This window comes from Malurus melanocephalus, unplaced genomic scaffold, assembly GCF_030028575.1.
Source record: "Malurus melanocephalus ecotype Western Australia unplaced genomic scaffold, MMel_1.1 scaffold_554, whole genome shotgun sequence".
Lineage (NCBI taxonomy): Eukaryota > Metazoa > Chordata > Aves > Passeriformes > Maluridae > Malurus > Malurus melanocephalus.
In genome coordinates, this window is record NW_026623786.1 from 379695 (window position 1) to 402952 (window position 23258).

The 23258-nt window shown below is 40.5% G+C and overlaps 1 protein-coding gene across 1 annotated transcript in view; it reads right to left on the bottom strand.

The window, feature by feature from the left end:
• APPL2 (adaptor protein, phosphotyrosine interacting with PH domain and leucine zipper 2) overlaps positions 1-23054 on the bottom strand; it is a 31504-nt gene extending 8450 nt beyond the window's left edge. Inside the window, exons 1-9 of the mRNA XM_057382206.1 lie at positions 22893-23054; positions 18455-18553; positions 9082-9141; positions 8524-8595; positions 7115-7202; positions 4954-4995; positions 4777-4835; positions 3670-3816; positions 1464-1546 (exon numbers count right to left, since the gene is read on the bottom strand). Coding sequence (XP_057238189.1) covers positions 1464-1546; positions 3670-3816; positions 4777-4835; positions 4954-4995; positions 7115-7202; positions 8524-8595; positions 9082-9141; positions 18455-18553; positions 22893-22946 — 704 coding nt within the window. The 5' untranslated portion in view covers positions 22947-23054. The remainder of the gene's footprint in view (positions 1-1463; positions 1547-3669; positions 3817-4776; positions 4836-4953; positions 4996-7114; positions 7203-8523; positions 8596-9081; positions 9142-18454; positions 18554-22892) is intronic.
• Between the last annotated feature and the right edge of the window lie 204 nt (positions 23055-23258).

Genomic DNA, 23258 nt, shown 5'->3' on the forward strand with positions numbered 1-23258 from the left:
CTAAGGAAGAGAGGAGTGGGCAGCACTTTGCAGTGGCTGTGCACACTGAAGTCATGAAAGCCTGTCCTGTGGCAGGAATTCTSTGCTGCACAATGCCACTCAGCATTTTATAAACTTCTCTTTTGGTTTTTCCAAAGACATCACACTCCTRTACTGGCTACATTTGAGTTGTACTTCCCAGCTTTACTGTGTGACAGACTTAAAACACAAAATCCAGTTACAGTAAAATAACTGAGCAGCCTGTTTTTGTTCCCATTTGTGACTRCACACTGTGCAGAACTCAAATCTGTGAGACTCTGGAAAACAAGAGCTTATTCTGTGGTGAGGATACAATGGCAGGATCCTCACTGTGCCTGTAAGACACAATTAAGATGCTCTAGACCTACTAAACAAAGACATTATTTCAATTGAGTTTGAAATCTGTCCCCCAGTCTGTACCAAYGCTGTGTAGACTCTGTAGAGGGATTTATTTCACAAATGAGTGTGCAAAGATATGTAAGTAAGTATAAAAGTACAGAAAGTAAAGAATTATTTAGTGAAATAATCCACTGTACTGAGCACTTGTTTGTAGCACAGTTCTCAGATTAACAGGTATGCATTATTTAAAGTGCCACCAGAGTGAGAATAAACAATGATTTGGCTACAATTTGATGTGAAAGGCCTGAAGCATTAAAGACAAGGACTCAGTTGGGACTGAGTCTTTATCTTTAAGGTCCATTCCAATCCCTTAACATTCTATGATTCTATGAATGATGTTCTATTATGATTACATTTTCAGTGTAAAGTTTACATCTGCAGGGACTTAATTATAAAGAAAATGTCAATCTTTGCTACAAGTGAATGAAGGGGATGTGTAAGAAAAAATTATCACAAAATTAGGAGTACAAAAGCAATTTACTGAAATTTAGGACTCAGCAAAGTAGGCTGAACTCAATGGACTAATACAGCCTATWCTGGAGGTAATGAATACATTCCCTAGGGTGAGGAGTTTTGCTTGCCTCGTGTAGCTACTCTATCAAACACTTTAGGCCCTAAATCCTTATTGGAGAGGTTAATGTGTTATTGTTATACAGTATTATTACAGAAGGCCCAGTAAATATGGATATCTCTAATTGAGAAAGCACTTGAGGTCTCTTATATTAATTCTGTTAGCCCATTTCTAGCCCAAATTCTGTGCTTTTCTGTTCATGAAGAGACACAGGGATGTAAGAAAGCATGTGAACACTTTACAGTACATAGTTTCTGACTATACAATTAAAATAGTGTATGGACAACATTTTCTTTTCCACTTACAAACATCCTTTCTACCCATTGCTTTAATAAAATATACCAAACAATGCAATGTAAGCAAGAAAGGAATCTAATTAGAAAGAAAAAGAGGCACTCTGGTATGTGCTGAAGATTACARCACTACTCCTCAGACTCCAGCACAACGACAAAAACAAACACAAGCATCRGGTTACCTCTGAACCATGTCTGAAACTGATGACAAAAAGCTGTCCATTCTTTTGGAAAACATCTCTGCTCCTTTCTTGAAGAAGTTGATCTGAAAAAATACCAAGAAAAAAGGACACTGAAGGTTCTCTTGGCTTTGGCAGACAAGTGCCAGATTGTGGGAGTGTTACAGAGTTGCCATTATGACTGGTACTGCTGGCAGGAGATCAAACACATGGGCAAAACAGCTGCATTGCCTTTCTTTGTGCTTCCCACTTTTGCAACTCCCCACCCTCTCACATCTCACACACAGATAAGCTGCTGACAGGTGTGTTTCCAGTGAACTTTGCCAAAGGACTGAAATAAGGGAGCTTCTCCCACACTGGCACTGAGCAGAACTGGGTCTCATGGTGTCAGGAGCTGCTGTGTGCAACAGGAATGGGACACAAATCATCCATCAGATTTAATAGCCCAACTTGGACTACTAAATCCAACAGGAAAGTTTTCAAAGTGCTGCAGCAAACTCAGCTAGGAGAGTGTTGTTKTGTTTGCAGAAGCCTCCAGGGCAATTGATTTTCTCAAACACAGTTTTACCATGGTTTTGTTCGACTGAAGGAGCTAAACAAAAGCTGCTAGGGCCAAAGTGCATGTTTTGTGACAGGAGATTAATTCTCTTAGCTGGTATGCCTCAGCAGGCACACAACAGAAGGAGACCAGAGCAGACTGCTGCAGGACACACAGTYATCATGTGTGTGTGCAATTATTTAGGATAAAAACACAAAAAAATCAATGATCTACTCTGGGAAGAGATAGAAAAGCAAATTCTTGCATGTTAAGCATATTATTTCAGCCACTTTTACCTGTGATTTCACTCCCTTTCTCTAACCTCAGGACCTAGGATTCCCAAGATTCAGATTTCTGCAATGTTGTTACTGACCACAGGCTCCCTTTACAGATAAAGGAAAGAAGGAATGCCCTCCTAAAGAAAGATTCACCTCTTCTATTTCTGAAGCCTACTTCAGRAGGGAAGAGCTCTAAATTCCACTGATGATAGACTGGCACACCTAGCTAAAACACTGATGCCAGTTTTCAGTCAAACTACCCCTGTACTGGCCATTGCTTCTTCCAGAAATTCCATATGGACTGCTCACTCATGGGAAATGGGAAAGTGCAAACACATGTTTTGAGTAATTAATAAATAAAACATGTATTTGGGCTGAAGGGCAGTTCTCACTATTTAAGCATCACCATCAACTGCCTTCTGKTTATTCAGTCATTCCCATAACAACCTGAGACTTCCCTGTATAAAGTACTCAGATAAGGCTTTATGAGTTTTGGCAGATGAAGTACAGGGAAACAAAGTTCTGTTTGGCTTCTAGTAAAGGAAACCAATGCAGTTCTTTTACTCAGGGTAATTACAGCAGAGAAGCAGTGTGAACTCCCATGGTGGGGACAATGACTGAATCCTCATTTAATACCTACTGTAAATGAGGCAGATGGTCTGCCAAAGACAGGATGAGGAGATGAGCCCCACAACAATCTCAAACAGAGCACCACATCAATTTTTCCTCTTTTCATAGCCCAATTCTCATTTTCCAAACACCTTCTTTCTTCAAAATCAAAGCACACAARACCCTTAAAATGGGTGACAATGAGAATCAGTGCTGTGATAATACCAGTTTATTGATCTTCCTGATATCCTGGAGAGTCAATCTATCAGTCTTACATTTCCAGACTTGAGAAATGCTCTATCAAATTGCTGGTAGAACAAAAATTAGAAAAAGGATTTTCCAGCCTTATGCTCGATCCTCTCTGCTGTTTTGTCCTTCCAGCTCTGCAGAGCATGCTCTGTTCCCCATCATGCACACTCCTCATCAGTATGCTGAACATTATGTGCCAGGAAGGGAACTGCTACATAGGAGAGTTTGTGCAGACTGAGTAAACAGTGGGAGTAAATGCTACTGCACTGACAGATCAGCTGTGAAAAAACTATCCCTAGGCTGATTTTGCATAGAAGAGTATCAGATTTTCTTTTCATTACTGTCTTTCCTGAATATCTAAACATTCAACTATCTGCCACAAACAAAATCTGTTGTTAGAATCTAGGCAAGCTGAATGCAAATTGTTTCCCCCCACCCTCCTTATAATTTTAGTTGCCAAAATAAATCCAGAACTACAATGTTTTGCTTCTCCCAGGAGAATGTCCAAGTGATGCAAACACTTTACTGTGCATACCTGTCCTCGTGTGTATCCTAGCATAGGTTCCATCATTGCTACTCTCTTCCTGTACTGCAGAGCATTCAGGGCACAGTAATACTGCAGGGATGAAAGGTGCTGCTTTCTTCTTGCATTTGCCACTTCTTTTGCCACTTCTGCCTTAAGCTGAATAAAAAATGATAAAGAGGTTGACAGAGAGTTAYTATATATAGGGATATATTTACTGATTATATTCAAGCTGTTTTTTAATAACTCTCATTACAGAGCTTCTCCAGGTTAAAATTAAGGATGAGAAAAAAAGCAAATCCAAAACCCAAAGCAAGTACTTCAAGCCTTTCTCTGTCAAGATACTAAAGCATTTGAGGAGCCCTGTGACTACTAACTACATAACTACCACCACTAAAATCTGGGATCAGATCTCTGTGCAAGAAATTTATTTGTAGCTGAGATCACAACACAAGTCTGCAAGTACAGAATTCAGAAGTGGATAATTGACAGTGTGCTATATCACATTGTCTTTCTTAAGGCATTTCCTTTCAAGGACCATCCTGCAGAACTGATTCACTCTCAGGASAGGGCCAGTCCCACGCTTTTTGACAAAGGGATGTATTTTAGAATARCAGCCCAGTGGGCAAAGAGGGAGAAATGCAGAGAAACCCCACCAAGAGAGTTATGTACATTGTTAAGTGGAGTGACAGTCCACGCAGGAAAATTGAACAGGAAGGCAAATGAAAGGAATGGAATGCTCTAGGGACAGCAGACACAAGGCTTCATGGCAGCTCACAGTGAATTGGACTCTGTGACACTGCATCATCACCTCAGCTCTGCAACAGTAGGCCCATACAAAGCTATTTATAGTCACTTGGACTGCCTCTGKCTGAAAAGCACCCATGGATTTGAAGGGCTCCAGCTGAGCACAATATTTGACCACTTGCCTATCTTGGACAAAGCAGGTATAACTGCTGAGCTGTTGTTTAAAAGCTTTGTGTCTGCTTGGAAACAAAATCACAGGTAYTTTTGAGCTACTGTGAATTTAAGCAATGAACTCTCCCAAGTTCACACTGAACAATGATGCAGACAGAATGGCTGACAGAAAAGTTTCAYTTTCCCTTTCACATTTGTTACCTTTTCATTTTCTTTCCTTTTCGGTAACCTGCTATACTTTGCCATGGACGCATCATGTTCTGTAGAKAAGGAATATTTTTTTTTTAGAAATGTGATGTGTGTGCACACAGATTAAACATGTTTTCTGTGCTCTAACAGCTGCACATGAATAGAAACAAACAAAACAGGGACACATACCATTGCTAGCAAGGCCAAAGAGATCCTTCAATGTGCTTACTTCTGAAAAGAGAAATCAAATAATCAAAGTAAAACCAGCTGCTAACACTTTGTTCAACTGAGACCATTTATGATGTATTTACTGCCCAAGCCACTCCAGCCCTTTCACAGCAGAGATGGATAACTTTGTGCCTGTCCTGAAAATGCTAAACCAGATCAGTTGCTAGAGAAATGAACAGGGAGATAACAAATGAAGGGTGGAGTGAGTTTATTTTATTGAGCAAGCTGTCACTATGAGAAACATGCCTTATCTGTCAGTGTCATTTCTCCAGAGAAGCACCATTTCAGTGTTTATTCTGACAAAAGACCCACCACTATCAAAAAAGATCAGAGTTCTGAACAACTTCCTGACAGTGCTCACATGATACTGAGAAATTTAAAACCCAGACACATATGAACTCAAACCTTTTTCCTGTCTATGAACCTTCCTCAACATGGATTTTTTTTTTTCTTGCTAAGCTGCTCTGTGAAAAGAAATATGAATCTAACACACCTGACTGGTGGCTATGATGCTTAAATTACAAATACTGGCCACGAGTTTCTGATASATGTAGAGAGAAGAGAGACTAAACAGGCAACTTAACTTCACAAGTGTTGGGCACAAGCTACTCTTAGTGTCCCCACCAACATATGCTGCAGCTGGCAAAACTTTCTCAAAAAGAAACAAAGAAAGCACAATCACAAGAACAGACATTATGCAACTGTGAAAATACCAAGAGGAAATTGTAGGATGTCATCATGGTCTCTGATTATTTTTAACACCCTACTCATTAATCAGTTTCACTCTATCTTTTTTTCCCCCAAATGCTTCTTTATGACTCAGATGGAGAATGGCAAAATTTTTCCATGTGTAGCTAATTTGTATCTAGAGGTTTCTACAGTATTCAATGTATAGATGTAACAAGATCAAATGTAAAAACARTAACCCCATTAATCTTCCTTGCTTCCTGCTTAATCCTTCTATGAAAATTCCAATGTGGCCAGGTCTCTACTAAAAACACTGTTCTACAGGCTGCATCAGAAAAAAAAATGGATGCTGTGATGGATAGAATAAAAAATAGACATCCAGGGAAGTTGAAGAAACTTTTGTTTTTTGTCATGAAGCAGCTGAAGCTTTGGTTGCAGGCTTTATATGCATTTTCATATCTAGCTTTAATGAACAAGAGGGAACAATCCATAAAGATGGAAACAGAATCACTGTGTCGAGGTCACATTAAAGAGGTGGGTAAGTTTTTATGGAATCAACATCTTACCATCCAAATCCTGCTTTATATTTGACAGTGTATGATAAACAAAGTATTAATTAATATGGACACCTGGATGTCTTCACAATTTCAAATCAGATATTATAATAAACTTRAACTAGTCATTATTTTGCTGTTGTTTTGCCTCCCATCTAAATGATGTCTACAAGAAAGACATAAATGGGACTGCAAYGAGCAAAATCAGGAGTGAACTTTAAAAAAAAAGAGAATGAAATGCTGCCATAAAAACTCACATTTCTGTTGCATAACTAGGTAAGAGTGTCCTTGACCTTGAATATGAACTTGTTTCTTTTGAAATTACATCAGATGTTTGCATTACTGCCTTGCTGTTTAAGTAATGAATTTCTAAATTTGTGAAATCAGGTTACCTGGAACTACCTTTGCATGACAAGGATTTAAAGAAGACTGATYCCATGAAAAAGAGGCAATACACTACTCTCTGAAGTTAAAACAACATTCTTGTTTGTGCCTGTCAAACAGCCCCAAACTTCTGAAGTRCCATAAATACTGTTTTCAACCCAATTCACTGCTAAATTTCCCTTCTGRCAATTATAACATCAATGACTTCAGTGAAATTACACTGCTGTAAAAGCACAGTGACCCAGCAAAGAACAAAGCTGTGTATTTTTAAACTTGCACCATATGCTGCATAAAAATGATACGTGGTGAACTTGAACTGGTTTTGTCTGAGTAAAAACATGCACCTGTTGATGAAAGTCTGCAGCAGAGTAAAAATGTGACAAAAACTCATCTGTGAATCATCAAAGAACAAAAGAATACATGGCATTATGTCTCAGTTGATGATGGAATAAGCAAGAAGGAACACATGAGAAAAACTGAAACAGAATAAAATTTACCTGTGAGATCCTTTTCTCGAAAYTGTATTATTGGGAGAACCATTGTATCTGCAAGCTGTTTTGCCAGTTCAGAATGAAGAATATTGAGCTGAAACAGAGAACAGAGGAATGTTCTAAGACACAACATAAATTAAAAAACACAAACCACAATGAACACCAAAACACACCAGCCATTTGTGCCCAGTGGATAGGATGSACTTCAATGCTTAAAACACACTTCTCAAGAGATCTGAGACAAATGGGGATTTCTCCCTAAATGCTTCATTCCTGCCTGGTATTTCCCAAGGATCCAAGAACTTTTCAATTCCCACACAATGGATTAGGGCAATTCACTTGATCATTAATTCTAATGCTTAACCCAACAGGATTTAAACTGTAATTATCCTTTATTAACCTGTTTTTGTTAAATCTCTATGCCATGGAGTCCCACCACCACAACTACAATGTCCTTCCATGAACAAGGGTYACCCAGGACACAATAACAACAGGGGGCAACCCCAACGAATGGTCCCACTCAAATATTTTGAAACTACAAGATTTCTGATAATAAATGCTCCTTTCAAGTATCCCAAGAACACACATGCATCAAGRAAAGACTGAAAACAAAACAAACCTTTGGAATTCTTTGCTGTACATCATTAGAGTTATCCATGGGCTCTAAAATTTTTAACTTATTTTTATCCCACAACCCTCTCTCCTCTCCCAAACATCAGACTTCTGTACAGCCCTTTGCCTTTTCAATGAGAGTTAAAAGTAGAMTAAAAGACTTTTCTGACAGCACAGTGCTCACAGCAGAGAGAGTGATGTGACAAATGAAACTTCAGCAAGAAGGACCCAGATACCAAGGCTGCATTGAAATGTTAYCTGGGCAGGTCTAACAAAAGCATTCACAAACACTCCCAGTACTCAGTAGAAATCTCCAGGGAGGGGGGTATTAATTGCACACAGCTTCCCTGCCTTCACCACACAGTACTGCAGCCTTCCCCAGACATCTCTGGATTCTGCATGGTCTCACAGCAATTAAACTGCAGCTTTAACAATTCACAGTTGCCCCGCACCCATACCTGGCAAATTTGGGTTTGAACTGCAGGGTTTAAAACTTAGAAAGGAATTAAATTCATTTTAATAGGGAATTAAAGATTGTCCCAGCCTAGATGACACATCTGTTTTTTGTCTCATTTTAAGTTCCCTTYGGAAGTTCAGCTTTGCTCTGAGGATAGCACATGGGATGAAGCCACAGAAACGGCTCTAACCACTATGGAAATGTGTTATCAAACTTCTTCATCCAAAATTAAATTACTCTAAAAGCCAGGCACAATCTAGCCTTCAGTGGGAAGGCTCAGAATCAAAAGGACCCAAACCACTAATATTTTGTATTGTAAAAAGAGAATATCAGCAATTGAAATTACCTCATCRACAACTTTTGAAAAATAATGGAGGGTGGATATCACTTCTTCATCTCCTTTACCTAAGGCAAAATGCTGGAAATAGAAACACACATTTGGTCCACAGATCAATAAAGGTGAGTACAAAACACAACACAAAGCTAATGAATACTTCTACAAAATGCAACAACTGATAGAAATTAATGTAAAAGCAGAAACTCATTCATATACATTCTTTTACCMTGCTCTTCTTATTTTAAATGAATGGATTTTGGACAATACTTAATTCTTACTATATTCATTTTAAAGTCATAGAACGGGAACAAACTGACTTGTATCTTCATAAATTTACAAACTCCGATTTTGTACTTGTTTGGGATTTTTTTACTTGCTTAGCTGGTCCTTTTTTTTTTAAGATTTTCAGAAATTACCCAATTGCCTCTAACATCCTGGGGAAATTCTCAACTGCCTTCACATGAAATCRAGTAAAGCAAATGCTCTGAGCACTTCCAGAAAACACACCATTTACAGACTWCTTCACAAGTGCTAAGCAGAAAAGTCCAAGTCATGTGCTGAACATACCTGCTTCTCATAGGCAAGRAGCTGCTTCGAAAGCTGTTGTGTGGCAAGACACATTTCATTCTAKAAACAAAAATGACATGTTAAGAGAAATAATGAAAGGTCCCAGCACTGCTGTTACTACTACTTTGTTACCAGAGTCTTGACTGAATCTGAAACTACTTACACAAACATTCAGCAGAGTGCAAACAGCTACTCCCAAAATACCTGCAGAGTTGTCCTGCTTTCAGTCAGGATAAAGTTAATTTTTTTCTCAGCAGCTGGTGCAGTGCTGTGTTTTGGATTCAGAAGAGTGGTGCTGATAACACACTGATRTTTTGGATTTTTGCAAAGTTGTGTTTATCCTAGGTAAAGAATTTTTTTCCCTCGTCTCATGCTCAGCTATTGAGAGGGCATGCAAAAGAAACTGGGAGGAAGCAAACCCAAAAGGACCAGGATATTCCACAGCACAGAGCATCATGCCCAGGAAATAAACTGGGCAAGTTATCTGGAATGAGGCCAATCTGAGCTGGGGGTCTGGCATTGGTCAGTTGGTGGTGAGCAATTGCAGGGTGCATCACTCGGGTCTTTTCCCTCTTTTATTATCATTTACCACTATTCCTGAATTTTACTTTATTTTCAATTGTTAAACTGCTTTTATCTCCACATTCAAGTTTTGCTTTGACTCTCCTCCCCATCCCACCAGGGCGAGGGGAAGAGAGGAAGGGTTGAGTGAGTGAATTTCCAGCTGGGCTTAAACCACAAGAATAGAGAAGCAGTAGTAAGAGGTACCCACTTCAGATCTACAGTTTCAGTTTAACTTGAACAGAGCTAAGATTTGGGGTTTGGTTTTAGACTTGTGTTTCCCCCCACCACAAGAAAATATCAAAACTAAAACAACCTCAAGCACAKAGGTTGCCATACCAGCAATGCTGCACATTGGTTAATCACCTTTCCCCAAAATCTACATCAATAATGTGAACCAGGAGATGTGCCTCCATAATGCATTCATGCTCAGGAAATGTGATTGCAGCACTTTATGGGGATACAGGAGCACAAACCAGCACATCTCTCTCCTGGCTGCACCAGCCACTGAAAGTACACACACACCTAAGATGTGCTTATGCAAGGTGTGATTTGTAGGGAAGGCATGTAATTTTACTTGACAGCTGGAAAAACCAGACAAGCACTCGGATATGTCAATCTTTAATCAATGTATTCCTAACACTAGCCTAGCAACTGCTCTGTCTCTGATTTGTCAACAAGGACTTAAAACTAGAACAAAATAAAAAGGGGAAGGTGGTACCTGGTGTCTGTCAGAACCTTCTTGCCCTCAGTAAGGCAGAAAACTAGTAACTTTCAATTTAATTTTAAACCTTAACATAAACTCTTCCTGTCTCCAATGAGACCACAGAGAGGCTGTAAACCTAGGAGCAATCTCTGAACTGCTTTAATAGAACCCTTTATACTAGGGCTGATAAAAAAAAAAAAAAAAAAAATAAAACTAAAAAAAAAAAAAAAAACTGAGACCAAAAAGAAAAAAAAAAAAAAAAAAAAAAAAAAAAAAAAACCATTAAAACTGGGACAGAGCTTGTGTGGTCTTTTATTGTCCCTTGTCACCCTGAGCAAGCAGAGCACAGCACAGTAAATTATCTGGGCCAGAGATTCTGAAACACCCTCTGCTTTGGCCTGATGCTGCCTGTGACATTCTGCATTACAGCCTGGTGCTTCCACACCACCATGGTGTGCCAGGAAAGGGGTTCACATGGGCAGCAGGGCCCAAACATTCAATCAGTGTTATGTGTTCCCSAATGCTCAGGGCAGAAAGAAAAAAAAAAAAGCCAAAAGAAACCAGCCACAGCCTGGGTCACAGCAGCTGCATGTGAACAAATGGCAGGAAAAGCTGAACAAGGTAATTCTGTCCATCTCAAAACACTCAAAGATGGGAGGTGATGGGACAGCAGAGGCCTTCCAAGGTACAAACAAGAGTTTAGAGCTCAGAGAATGTGGGCCCATGCTCGGATCATGCACACCCCATGACTATTCTCACTTCACAGTGACSGATTAGCCTTACTCCTTGTCTCAGCCCAATTAGTAATAAGCATTACACTTTCATACAACAATAATGCCAATGATTCCTCTAAGATTTGTAGGTTGCTTATGCAGATTATGTAGTTTTTAAAATGAAAAAGCTCCACACAAACACTTGGTATTTAAGTATTTCCCAAGCCAGAGGAAGGAAAAAGATGTTTTGCCTTGTAATAAAAAACAGACCCTGTTAATGGTTTGTGCATGGATAGGAATGAGCCTTAATTATTTGTCCCCAAGCAGGACAAATAGGAACACCAGAGGGACTTTGCCACCTTCAAAGTGGGAGCTAGCAAGCAATGAGTTTATGACAGGGAACACARGACTCCTTGCATGTATACAGATGACATGGAAAGGTTTTGTTTGTATGCATGTGGRAGGAAATTAAAATTACAGAAAGATGCAGAAGTTCTCAGACCTGGCATCTTTTTCATAAACACAATCCCAAAGATGGTCTTCTTGCAGTTCTTACTCAGCTCTTAGTCCTCAYGGCAATTGTGATGCCACCTGTAAGCTGTACAGCTGGATTTCAGGAGAGAAATCTTTTCAACTAAACTGAGCATTAGAAAAATGCCTCTTTTTYCCCCTCTTCATTTCAATTTAATTACTTCTGCAAAGTCTACTATTTTGTGATCTGCTCTGAATCTGGAAAATACATGCTTCTGGCTAAACCCTGCTAACACTAAAAGAAGCTTCARGATAATGGGCTGATAAACAAACAAAACCCCAAACCAAAACATAAAAAAACCTGACCAAAGACATCAATGCTAACCATTCCCAAAGCTTCTAMTCATCTGTGTGGGGCAGTGTGAAGATGAGCAATGTAAAGAGGGGTATGGAATGAGCACCTTTCAGTGATCACCACTCTCCAGTACATGACAGAATAATGGGGGAACACATAAACCCTGAGGATTTCAAAGGGGTGTAAATTYACAACACCTTTCCAAGTATATAATCAGGTGGCAATATTTCACTATAGACCCCAAGCAGACATTCATAGCATGCTACTCCAGATGCACAACAAACTGACAGATGAACCYGACACAAAACTTACTTTGGGATTTTAGGCTGATTGGGGGACAACAGTTCCATGCATTACTCACAACCCACTGCTGCCAGCTGGTTACATTTCTCATTTATTGGCTCAGTTCTTTGTGTCAGAATGCCACAAACAAACTTGTTACTCAATCTCTATCCATGTGGAAGAGTTAACCCYGGGTCCTTCATCCTCCCTCCCAACACCTGCCAGACTTAGTTCCCATTAGAAGTACAAAATCATTCATTGTATCATTTTGGGGGAAAAAAAACCAAACAAAAAAAATCAAAACAAAACAGACACACACCCAAAAGCTGTAAACATCAAATTAAGCTAGCAAGYTGAAACACAGTCTATTGCATAAGGGACAGGAAGCAGGCAAAGTGCTCTGCTGACCTAGTGGTAATACTGCATTGCTAAGCACACTAATCTGGGAAAGTTTGGTTTAATCCTCCTCCCATTTCTTCTTAATCAGCCTTTTCCCCTCCCCCTGCCCTGCTGCCATTCAGTTCCAAGACTTAGAAGTTATTTGCATTGCTTCAGTTGACAGATCCACTAAATCCAGGCAAATTATTTTAACAGGTTTTAATCTATTTCCAARGCATTTTCCCATGGAATACAGCAACATTGATCTCCTTTGTCCTGAAGTGACTGCAATTCAATACACCACAGCAAAAGAAAAACTACAATATGATCCTGACTCCACATCTCTTCCACATTACCTTGACATTTCAAAATCCATCATGCATTTATGGAGTGGGAGAGCTATCAAGGAGATGATATATCAAGCAAAAACTCAGTAAAATCCTGAACAGAAATTGAAGTCTTCTAAATGAAGGCAAACTTAACCAGTAGTGGGCCTGGCAAAAACATTCATTTGCACTAAATGGTTTTATTTAACAGGGACAACATCTCTGCAGCATTAATTTTAAAAATAGTGTACCAGAATGAAGGAAAAAACATATGTAAACAAATATAATGAAATCAGTAGTGATTACAAATGTGCTGACTTTTTTCCCTTTTCTTTAACCTTGGCTGACATGATAGCCCTAGGAAGAGACTTCTGTAAATTCAGTTCAAATGGATAAGATCATGAAAAAAGTGTCTTGAATCYAGCATTAATCTACCAGAAATTAAAAACAACTAGTTTAAAAAATATTGTTCAATTCTCAAGTTATTTCAATATCACACCCCGCCTTCAAATAAGTCAGCGGAAAAAACRAAAGTCCAACTTATTTTCTGAACTAGTGCCCAGAGCAAAGGCATGTGGTTGATTCCCCCTTCTTCACAATTACATTTATTCACTAAGCTGTTCATATTATCAGACGAGACTGCTTTTTCTATAACCTCCTTCTAATATCCATGCCCTGAACAATTTCTCAGTGAGGCAGYCCATCTGTTTTTAAGGCCTCTGTATTTTTCCAAAATAAACTCTGAAGACTAATCTGCTGAAATCCAAAGATATTTCTGTAGACAGTTGTCTAACAGACTACAGATTTGAGGGCAYGTAAAGGATTAAGTCAAGCTATAAATTAACTTCTACAGACACAGAACTGTTCCAGCATGTCCAATTCCAATACCAATATAATGAAGATTTCTGCAAAGCAACTTTCCTTCACCAGCTACAGGTGGCATTTTTAAAACTACAAGTAACTGGCACACAAGGTTGCTTCATATAAAAAAGCAAGACACTGGTAAAGGTATTTATTCATGCACACGTAATAAATTTTGGCTTATATCTGGGAAAACTTAATGCCTCATAAAAGAGGAAAWAGAGCCAGGTAGGTGGTTGAAGTGGAAAAGCCAGGAGATAGATGCAGCCTTTCCACCCTTTCMAAACTAGCCAGCACATTTACTTTCCAAATCAGGCACAGCACAGAAAGAACTAGGTCTTGATACAACAGTTTTAACAGCTCCATGTACATACGCTTATCTTCCTACAAAACAGAAATATCCAGCAATCTAGTAAATGGCATGGGCCTACTGGCTTAGGTTTGCATATTAAATGGCCTGGAAACATGAATCCAGGGTTGCAGGAAGCTAAGCCTTGCCAGGGTGCTCAGGATGCACTTTACAAGATCAGGCTAACATATGGCTTGCCCTGGTGCTGATTCACAGTGGCATTCCATCCTCACAAATGGGAGCAGCTCAGCAAAGAAACCTCAAACTGCTTCAAGGAACAGAAGACACCAAAGCTCTGCTGCAAAACACCAAAAGCACCTACAGCAGGATGGCTAGCTCAGTATAGAAAGAATCTCTTCTGTGAAAACATTTTGCTAAGCAGGGTCTGGTGGGACCATAAATGTATGGATACCCTGCTGATAGTAATTGTTAACTTGCTTCCAGGCATGGYGACAATTCTGACTTTACAGGCAGCACTAAACCCAACTGCCATGCCTTTGTAAATACATTAATTCTCTTGTGATAATGTTCTGCTTATCTCTGTCAGCAACATATGGTGAATAAGCCTCAGGAAGGTGATGATCCAAACTTACATGGAGTATGGAACAATAATATTTCACAGAAGTCCATGCTGACAGCTGCAATTTACTGCAAATGTTTGTCCTATTCTAACATTCTGTTGAAGATTCTCTRTGTAGAACTAAAAGTTTACAAAATGCTAACTTAACTTTTATTCCTTCAAAACGTTTTAGGAGGAAAAAAGAGTCTTAAAATTTGAAAAGGTGACACAATAGTTTCCTTGGATATGAAAACAGTTAACAGAAAACTCTATCAGTGCTTACTTGCTAATAAGAATTCTCAACACTTGGGGTTACCTATGCAACATAATATGAAAATCCATGCACACCCTAGAAAACCTGACACCCAACTACTGTTATAGCCTACTGAAGGCAAAACACAGGAAAATCAAGCAGCACTGTTGMAAACTGCAGACATGAGGCATCATGAATTTGCAGGGAGAAGGAACACTGTTATGAAGCACTGCCTAAAATAGMTTGACAGATTCAAGCTGTCCTGACACCCATATAATGTGGTACCTATARACCAAGAGTATCCCATAACTGTCAAAAAAGTTTCACTAAGAGTCTGGACATAAAAAAGCAGAGCCACAGATCTTGTTGCWGTTTTGCCTGTGTTACTCTGCAATCACAACAGCTCACAGAGACACAGATGCTGCTTAGAATTACGCTTCACAATTCCCATGCTGTTCCCTCTCCAGATATATTGATAAAGACAATGTGTTTCTTTTTACTCCTCTATCTGCCATCACTGCCCCTGTATCCAGACAGGTTTTTCAGGACTTATGAGATGAAATCTCTTTACAATGACAAAACACTGCATCTTACTTTCCTCTCACCTGTTTAACTGTTTATCCCTTCTAAYAGTCAGTAGAGACACAACAGTGTCCTGAGTTACCTGAAGGCATTTTGTTTCAAGCAAAGAYTCCAAGCTTGAAACTGGGCATGCTCTAGCCATTTCTAGAGCATGATGGACAACTGGAAATTAAAACAATTTACTATGACAGTGGTCAGGAAGGTAAAATGGGCACACTTTACACCATTGAAAGAGCCTCAGCATTGTAACTGAAACAAATTAAATCTTCTACCAGTCCTTTACTGTATTTAATCACATGGGTTTGCCAGATCAATCAAACCTCACTCCTCAAGTGCTGCTTTTGGGTCCTGTGATTTCTTAGTCAGGGCATCACACACTGCACCTGCCTYGTAGCATCACAGCCTCTTTCACTGAAGAGCTCCACGTGCAGGAGAGTCCTGCTTGAATACATCTAAGTGTGAAAAGATATTTCAAAAGATTCCTATTTTCCTAAATGTTTTTAAAAAAAAAATCTGTGCAAGTATTTATTTCTCATATTCCTTTAAAATGTGCTGATCCATGTGTTCAAAGCAGCTTGAGCTGTCACTTTACAAATTTACTATGGCTCTGCATATAGAACAGTGTTTTGAGACAACTATATGCATATATCCAACATGGTTAATTAATAGCATGCAGTTGGTACTAATTGCTATTCCCCTGAGATTTTGCACTGAATCCAYTCAGAACCATCAACTACTGTTATTTTGTCACAAGCTACAGTGGATTGAATTACATAAAAATTTCAGTTTCTATCACAAGAAATACCAAACTTGTAGTAAACTAGTAAAAAAAAAAATGTCTTGAAAACATGGTTAAGGCATCAGGGAAATGTTAACGTTCAGAACAAACTATGGAAGAAAACAAAATTAATTATTTTTTWACTGTCATTAGTGTTTTGAGGGGGYATAAACACTGAATTTTCAATACTGGAGAATCACACAACCCACTGCTTCTTTGTCTGGCTGCCATGACTGTGATCCCAGTGATTTTATGGACACTGCCTCTAAGTAGGTCATGAACTGTAATTCCCATTTTACAGATATGGAAATCAGAGCAGGGGATGACAATGACTTTGCAAAGAGAAAATCTGACTTTGCAGAGACAAAATTGAAGTCAGGAAAATAAAAAKGCAAATTCAGAAAATGGCTTCTCAACACTCTCAGCTTTTACAGGGTTGGTAACACCTCTTAGTATGCTGCTATTGAGGCCCAGATAAACATCAACAAAAGCACTTTTTTTCTCAAGTTGTTATTAGGCAGCCAAGAAATACTACAGAGATTTTTATTAACTGCCCATTTATGTTTAGTTGGCCACTCAGCATTACCCTTTATTTCTCCATCTCAAAATTTCATCAGACTCCAAAGACCTATTTCAAAGATTATATCAAATACTCACAAGTGACTGAATATTTGTATCAAACTAAAGACGTGGGAAAGAAGTGGCCAAAAATGCTGAAGTGGACTCAGTAGTACTGCAAAATACTGATGGGTAAATGTACTGAGGCAATGAGAAGAAAAAGGAAATGTCGTAATTGTGGGGAAACAGAAAAGGAGAAGGCTAAAAACCAAGATGAAGAAGCAAATGAAAACAGATAATGTTTTGGTTTTTTTTTTCCGAATCACAGACCAGAGCAACCACTTCCTAAAATAAAACCCTAAAAAGTCATCAGCAGGGAAAAGGGACATGCAGCTCACAAACTGCACAGCTGAAAATCAGATCTGTCTCCTGATTTCCTTCTTTCATCCATTTCAACTCTAGCTTTCTCTGGTGTCAGATCCCTACCACTCAACATGCCCACACTCTTTGTCACTCCCAAAGCACAGTGACTCTACCAAAACACCCATCCCTGACTTTCAGTGCTGATTTCATGTTATCTCTCGAGCCCCCAGCCATGCCCTGCATCRTTTCCAAAGTACCTAGGCTGTGCTGCAACCCTCTGGTTGCTCTGCATTTGCACAACATCCAGGACATGAAGACCTTGAATCTCTCCAAAGTTTCCTGGTGTAAGTAGCCAAAAGCTGGGCAAATRGTTCTTCCATGCCAAACTATCAGTCCCCCAAAGAGCAATCCCATCAATGGACATGTAGTAGACTTACAGCTGAGCTGATTTCTAACAATGTAAGGATCAGGCACCCTTCAGGGAAATTCAAAATACCCCTCCTCTCCTCATCTCTCTGTGTACTCCAATTCACTGTTTYAAGAATAGAAAAGTTGTTGTTTCTAGTGAACTCAGGAATCTAACCTACATAAATACTTGAAAAACTTCCATGAGACACTGTGTATGTCTGTAAAGACCCAGATACRGTATTTTGAAACACCTAATTTTATGCACATGGGAATCAGCACCCTTGAAAATCATTCAGATTTACAGTAACATTTTCCAAAGCACTGGAGATAATTTATCTTGCAGGTTTTACTTTCAAAGGGATTTAGTCATCTAGGTCATGCAAGCACTCCAGCAAATGTTATTTTTTCTACTCCYGCTCATGTATTTTTCACACCAACTATTGCAGCATTTTAGTAACACCCAAAGTTCTCATTTGCTCTGTAACCAATGGACATGGGCAGTTCATTCCAAGAGGAAWGTTACAGCACCTAAAGTGCCTAAAGTCAGTGTGCAGACCTGGGRACTGTGTCTATATTCAGGCATGACATTTTGTCAAGGCTGGCTTCCCAATATATCATAAGATAAGGACACACCACAGTTTGCTGTGATTTATTGTTTGGAGACAAAGTAAATAACTCTTTTTTTTTCATGAATACGACTTTTCTGAGCATCAAGGCAGGAGGAGGTGGAGCTATCAGATTAAAAACACCCACAACTCCTCTTAAACCACAAAAGGCACTYAGCAACTTTCATGTAAATAACAGCATCATAATAGCAATTTCTCATCTTCTATTCCACATTGAACAAAAGAAACACAAATGAAAAATTACCTGAGCACCATAGACTCGTTGCATTGCCTGAAGCAACTGGTTTGTGTATTCTGTAAGGGTTCCTGCATCTTCTTCAAAGACACTGAGCAAAGAACGAGTCTTCAATGAAAGAAAAAAAAGCAAACGGTTTTAGTCCAGAGTGGAAATATCAAAAAAAAAAAAATCACTAACAACTATTAAGAGATGATTGTAAAACGTAAAAATAATCAAAAATAATAGACCCTTGGCTCGGTTTCATTCTGTTTATTCAGAATCTCCAAACACATAGAAATTAAGTTACTTTCTTATGGATAGGTAAATGCTATGGCCAAATCCTGACTCCCAGTCTCTTATTCCTACTAAGAGACTGTCCTTCCAACATAATTGGGAATGCAGAAAATCCTGAATATCTTCCTGCTGACAMCAGTAATTCAAACCATGCTAAGGACTTGGGGTCAAACACCACTGCTCGTTCTCTTTACTCCTGTAACGTCAGGCAGCACTGAGAGCACCCCTTTGCAGTGAGATAATTTACACTCTATTATTCACTCTCCACTCTCTTGAGCAACTCTTTAAGGGGCCACGGCCAAGGCGAGCTGATGTCATYGGACCAAACAACTGAGAGCGTTCATCTCCAGCAGGCACAGGAGGATACACCCACTTGGAGATACCCTGCACTTTCTCCATTYTGCTAACTCATCCTTGTYAGCAAAMAGGAAGGGGAGGCAAGAACTTGTGTCATCATAAAGTCCTGAATTCCCTTGGTTTGTTYGGGTGGAATCACCAGGAATGAAGTATTATGTTGCTGACACAGCTGGCGAGATGGGAAAGATAAAGATAATTCAGAATAATGCTGAACTCCAGAATTTGCTAGACCCTCACAATAATTAAAGAGGAAAGATTGTCCCTTTAATGAAGTCATGATCCACACTTAGTCTTTACTTTGATAAATCCAATCCACTTGATGCTAACTGGAAATGTCTCTCCATCTGTACAGCTAACTTACACGACATTAATTAGCCTCATCTGCTTACAGGAGGGGCATACAAAAACTCCAGTACTTTCATAATCACATCACTCCTGTAAAAAAGCAAGTGCTTTATTTAACCCCATTACAGGAATCTCTAAGGTACCTGAGGTATCCAGGTTTGAATTGGGGAAATTTATCTTCAAAGTTTTAAGATATTCCACTATTTCATCATGCATTTTTCCAAGGCATCTATTCTTYTCTGGAAAACTCTCAGCCCAGAATTTTCTTGTCCTGAAAAACTCAGTCTTGGGGTTCTCTGCAGTACCTTCTTGCTGTGAGTAACTTTGAAAGCTCTCAAAAGTTCCCTCTTCAAGTGTGCTAAAGTGCTTCAGTACTTCCTATCTGAGAGATGCTGGCAGCTTTGGGAAACTAGTTTGAGATCTCAGCATGTAAGGGAATACGCATTACAAGGTATTGTTTTCAAATAAAGAGAACAAGAAAACCAGAGAACGGAGAGAAGTCAATGAAATGGATACTGAGAACTCAAATGTATAAGGGACATTTGTACAGAACTTCCCTCTAAGGACAGGGGCATGATTCTAAGAGTTTTCCACACTAAGATATTGTTTCAGTAACTGAAAAAAATACTGATTTTCAAAAATATCTGGTTTCAAATGTTTTATCTTCAGTGATGTATTAAAACAAGCAAAATAATGTCAACAAACCTCCACAGTGCTCAACTGCCTTATTTTGYGTTACAATAGCACGTGAAAAGTACAGGGTACGAGGATGCTTACAAAATAAATCTGGGGAAAGCAAAAATTATAAAACTTGACACAATGTTTATCAAGACAAATCTCAAGCCAAAACTAAAAGGTTATAAAAGAATTGCCTGRAGCAGGCTACAAATCAGAGTTCTGCATGCTTTCCAAGCAGAGGAATGTCAGCTACATTCGTAAATCTTACTAAATTTTTGCAGGTTCAGATTTTTCATTTGTCTAAATATGGCCTGAGATAGAACTGCTCCGGGAACCAATTTCTGAAAGTCTTGGCCTCTGTTATTAGCACATTGTTCAAAAATAATAAAAACAGTAAATGATTCAGACAGTTTGGAAATTATTCTTGGAAACCTTWACATTTAGGAATACCATTTAAAATCACTGCAACAAAATACCAGCGTGTGTGCATTTTCTTTGTTGCTGTTTTGACAAATTCTGGAATAGCAGCTAATGCTGCTTAAATAAACCAGTAATCCAAATATTAAGCTAACATTTAGGAGGCCCTATTATTGACAACATTATCTCGGCTTCTGGAAAGAAAGGAGCAAATTTTCTAGTTTCACGTAAGTTTTTCCCTTGATTTTACCATGACTGCTGRCATGATTTTTTCTCTATTTTGTGGCCAAACACTTTAAAATTACAACACTTCTTATGGCCTCTTTCAGCCAGTGTCTGGAGACAAATCAAGACAAATGTACTGTATTGATGGTTAGAGATAAATCAAATTTCAGAAACCTGATGAAGAAAACATGAAAGACTGGAGAATTAGGCTGAAATTTAAGTCACATACTTCACACAGTTTATACAAAGTGAGGTTATATCCTCATTTCACCACCCCTTTGCATGACTGTAAGTAACTGCACATTATAGAAGACAATCAGGTCTCTTCACACAGAAGTAAAGGATCTATAAGATGATCTGCTGCATATTCTGTGGAACAGAGACTGACTTTTGGCCTTGAATCTAAAGCTCTTTCCAGGGGAAAAAACCAACCAACCAAAAAAAAAAAAAAAAACAAAAAACAAAACAAACAAAAAAAACCAAAAACCAAACCAACTCCTGTTTCCTTGCATCAAAAAATATTTCAGCAANTATTTCAGCAACACTGTACCATCATAAAAATTAAACAATGTCACTCCCTCCCGAAGTTGTAGAGCTTGAAGAAAAAGCAATGACCAAATCAAGGCAATGCATCCTGCAAATACTCAGGTTGATGCACTGGTATTCCAGGAATTGCACGGGAGATGTCTACAGCCTTCATTTCAGGACACAAGAAAGATGACGACCTCCAAATTCAACTAAGTGCATTGCTCAGCTGCTTTCAGACAGTGCTACATTTTTAATCATTGAAGGAAGTGTTGACTGAAGGGGTAAATTACTTATCCTGCGTGTCAAGTTCTTCAGCTTCAGGSTGCAGTGGGGAGGTTAAAACTAAAAATGTTACTAACTACCCATAATAAATCTAGCACAATTCAGTAAAYTGTGGAACACAGGAAAGCTCAGGCTGGTAAGGAACTCTGCAGGTCACCTTGTCCAAACCTCTGTGCAAAGCAGGGCTGACTTTGATGCAACATCAGGTTACTTAACACGTTTTCCAGTCAATTTTTAAAAAAAATTCTCAAGGATGATTACATATATACAGCATMAAACAGATGATGGAAAGATTTCTTACTTGGATGGGATTTTGTGAAATTACAAAAATCCAGGATCAGATGAGGCTATTACGGTAAGACTCAAGACTCATTAAGTCCTGACAGATGCACTTCCAATCTTTCCTTCAAAATGTCTCATGGCAGACTCTTAACACCTTGCAGCAATCTGGCTCACACCTTACCTATTCATCCCTCCTCCTGATCCATCAGCACACGAGTCAGGATTACAACACAGSGCTACCTGTGAGCCGGATCCATGCTGATCCGCCCTGCCCTCACTTCTTTCCCTACTTCACTAATTACTTCAGTATCTGTGTGCACCACGTCCTCAAGAGCACCTTCCCCACCCCTCAGTGAAATTTCCACTCTTTCGCTTTCCCTTCGCTTCTCTCTTCCATCTAAACACCCCCTGAACATCAGGATATGGCATGGGGCTCGCCCGGTCACCAAGGGTGCCCTGAGCAGCTGCGGATCCCGGCAAGGGGCACAGAACGAGGAGAGAAAAGGCGGCGATTGCCTCTCCTCGTTTACCTTCAGAAGGGGCTCATTTTGGGTGGGATCCCTCCCTCCTGTGCTGAACTGCGGCCCTTTGGGAGGAGCAGGCGGTGACAGCGCTCCTGCCCGCTSTTGTCACCGGGGCCAGGTGACTCTCGAAGCACAGGTGTCCCTCTCCCTTCGGGGCAAASCAGCGCACCGAGCCCTGCCCAGCTGTCCTTCCTGGCACACCTCAGTTGTTCAGGGCAACCCTSGCAGCCACCGAGCGCACACCCGGACGGGACGGTGCGAGGAAAAAGTCACTGAGGGCGGTGAGGGGAAAGGGCGCAGTGCCCCCGCACCGGGGGCCAGCCCTCCTCCCTGGAATCCCCCAGGAGCAGACTGTGCCTGCTTTTCGCCCCGCCGGACCCCAGCCCTGCCCCGCCTCAGCGCATCGCCGCTCCCCGCCGGACAGCCGAGCTCACCCTGACCCACTTCCCTGTCCCCGCACCGCCCCGGCCCCCTGTCCCCGCCGCCTGTCAGCCCACACGGCCCGGGCGGGCTGTCCCCGGCAGCGGCGCTACCTGCGGGCTGTCCTGCAGAGCCTCTTCCAGGAGGAGCTTGTCCACGGCGGGCATGTTGGCGCTGCGAGGCGGCGGAGCCCTGGCAGGAGCGGGGTGCGCGGCGCTGGCACGCCCCGGCGGCGGGGCTCGGCAGGGTCCCTCCCTCCCTCCTTCCTTCCCTCCCTTCCGTCCTTCCTCCGTGCTCTTCAGGCACCGGGCACGGCTCGGCTGGCGGGGCCGGGGCCGCTCTCTCCGCCCAGTTCCCGTCCGCTGGAGGAAGCGAGTCACGGCGGGGCCGGCGGGGGAGGGTTCGTGCCGCCATCAGCGCCCTCACGGGGAGCCCTCAGCGAGAGCCGCCCGGCCCCGGGAAAACAGCGGGGCCGTGGA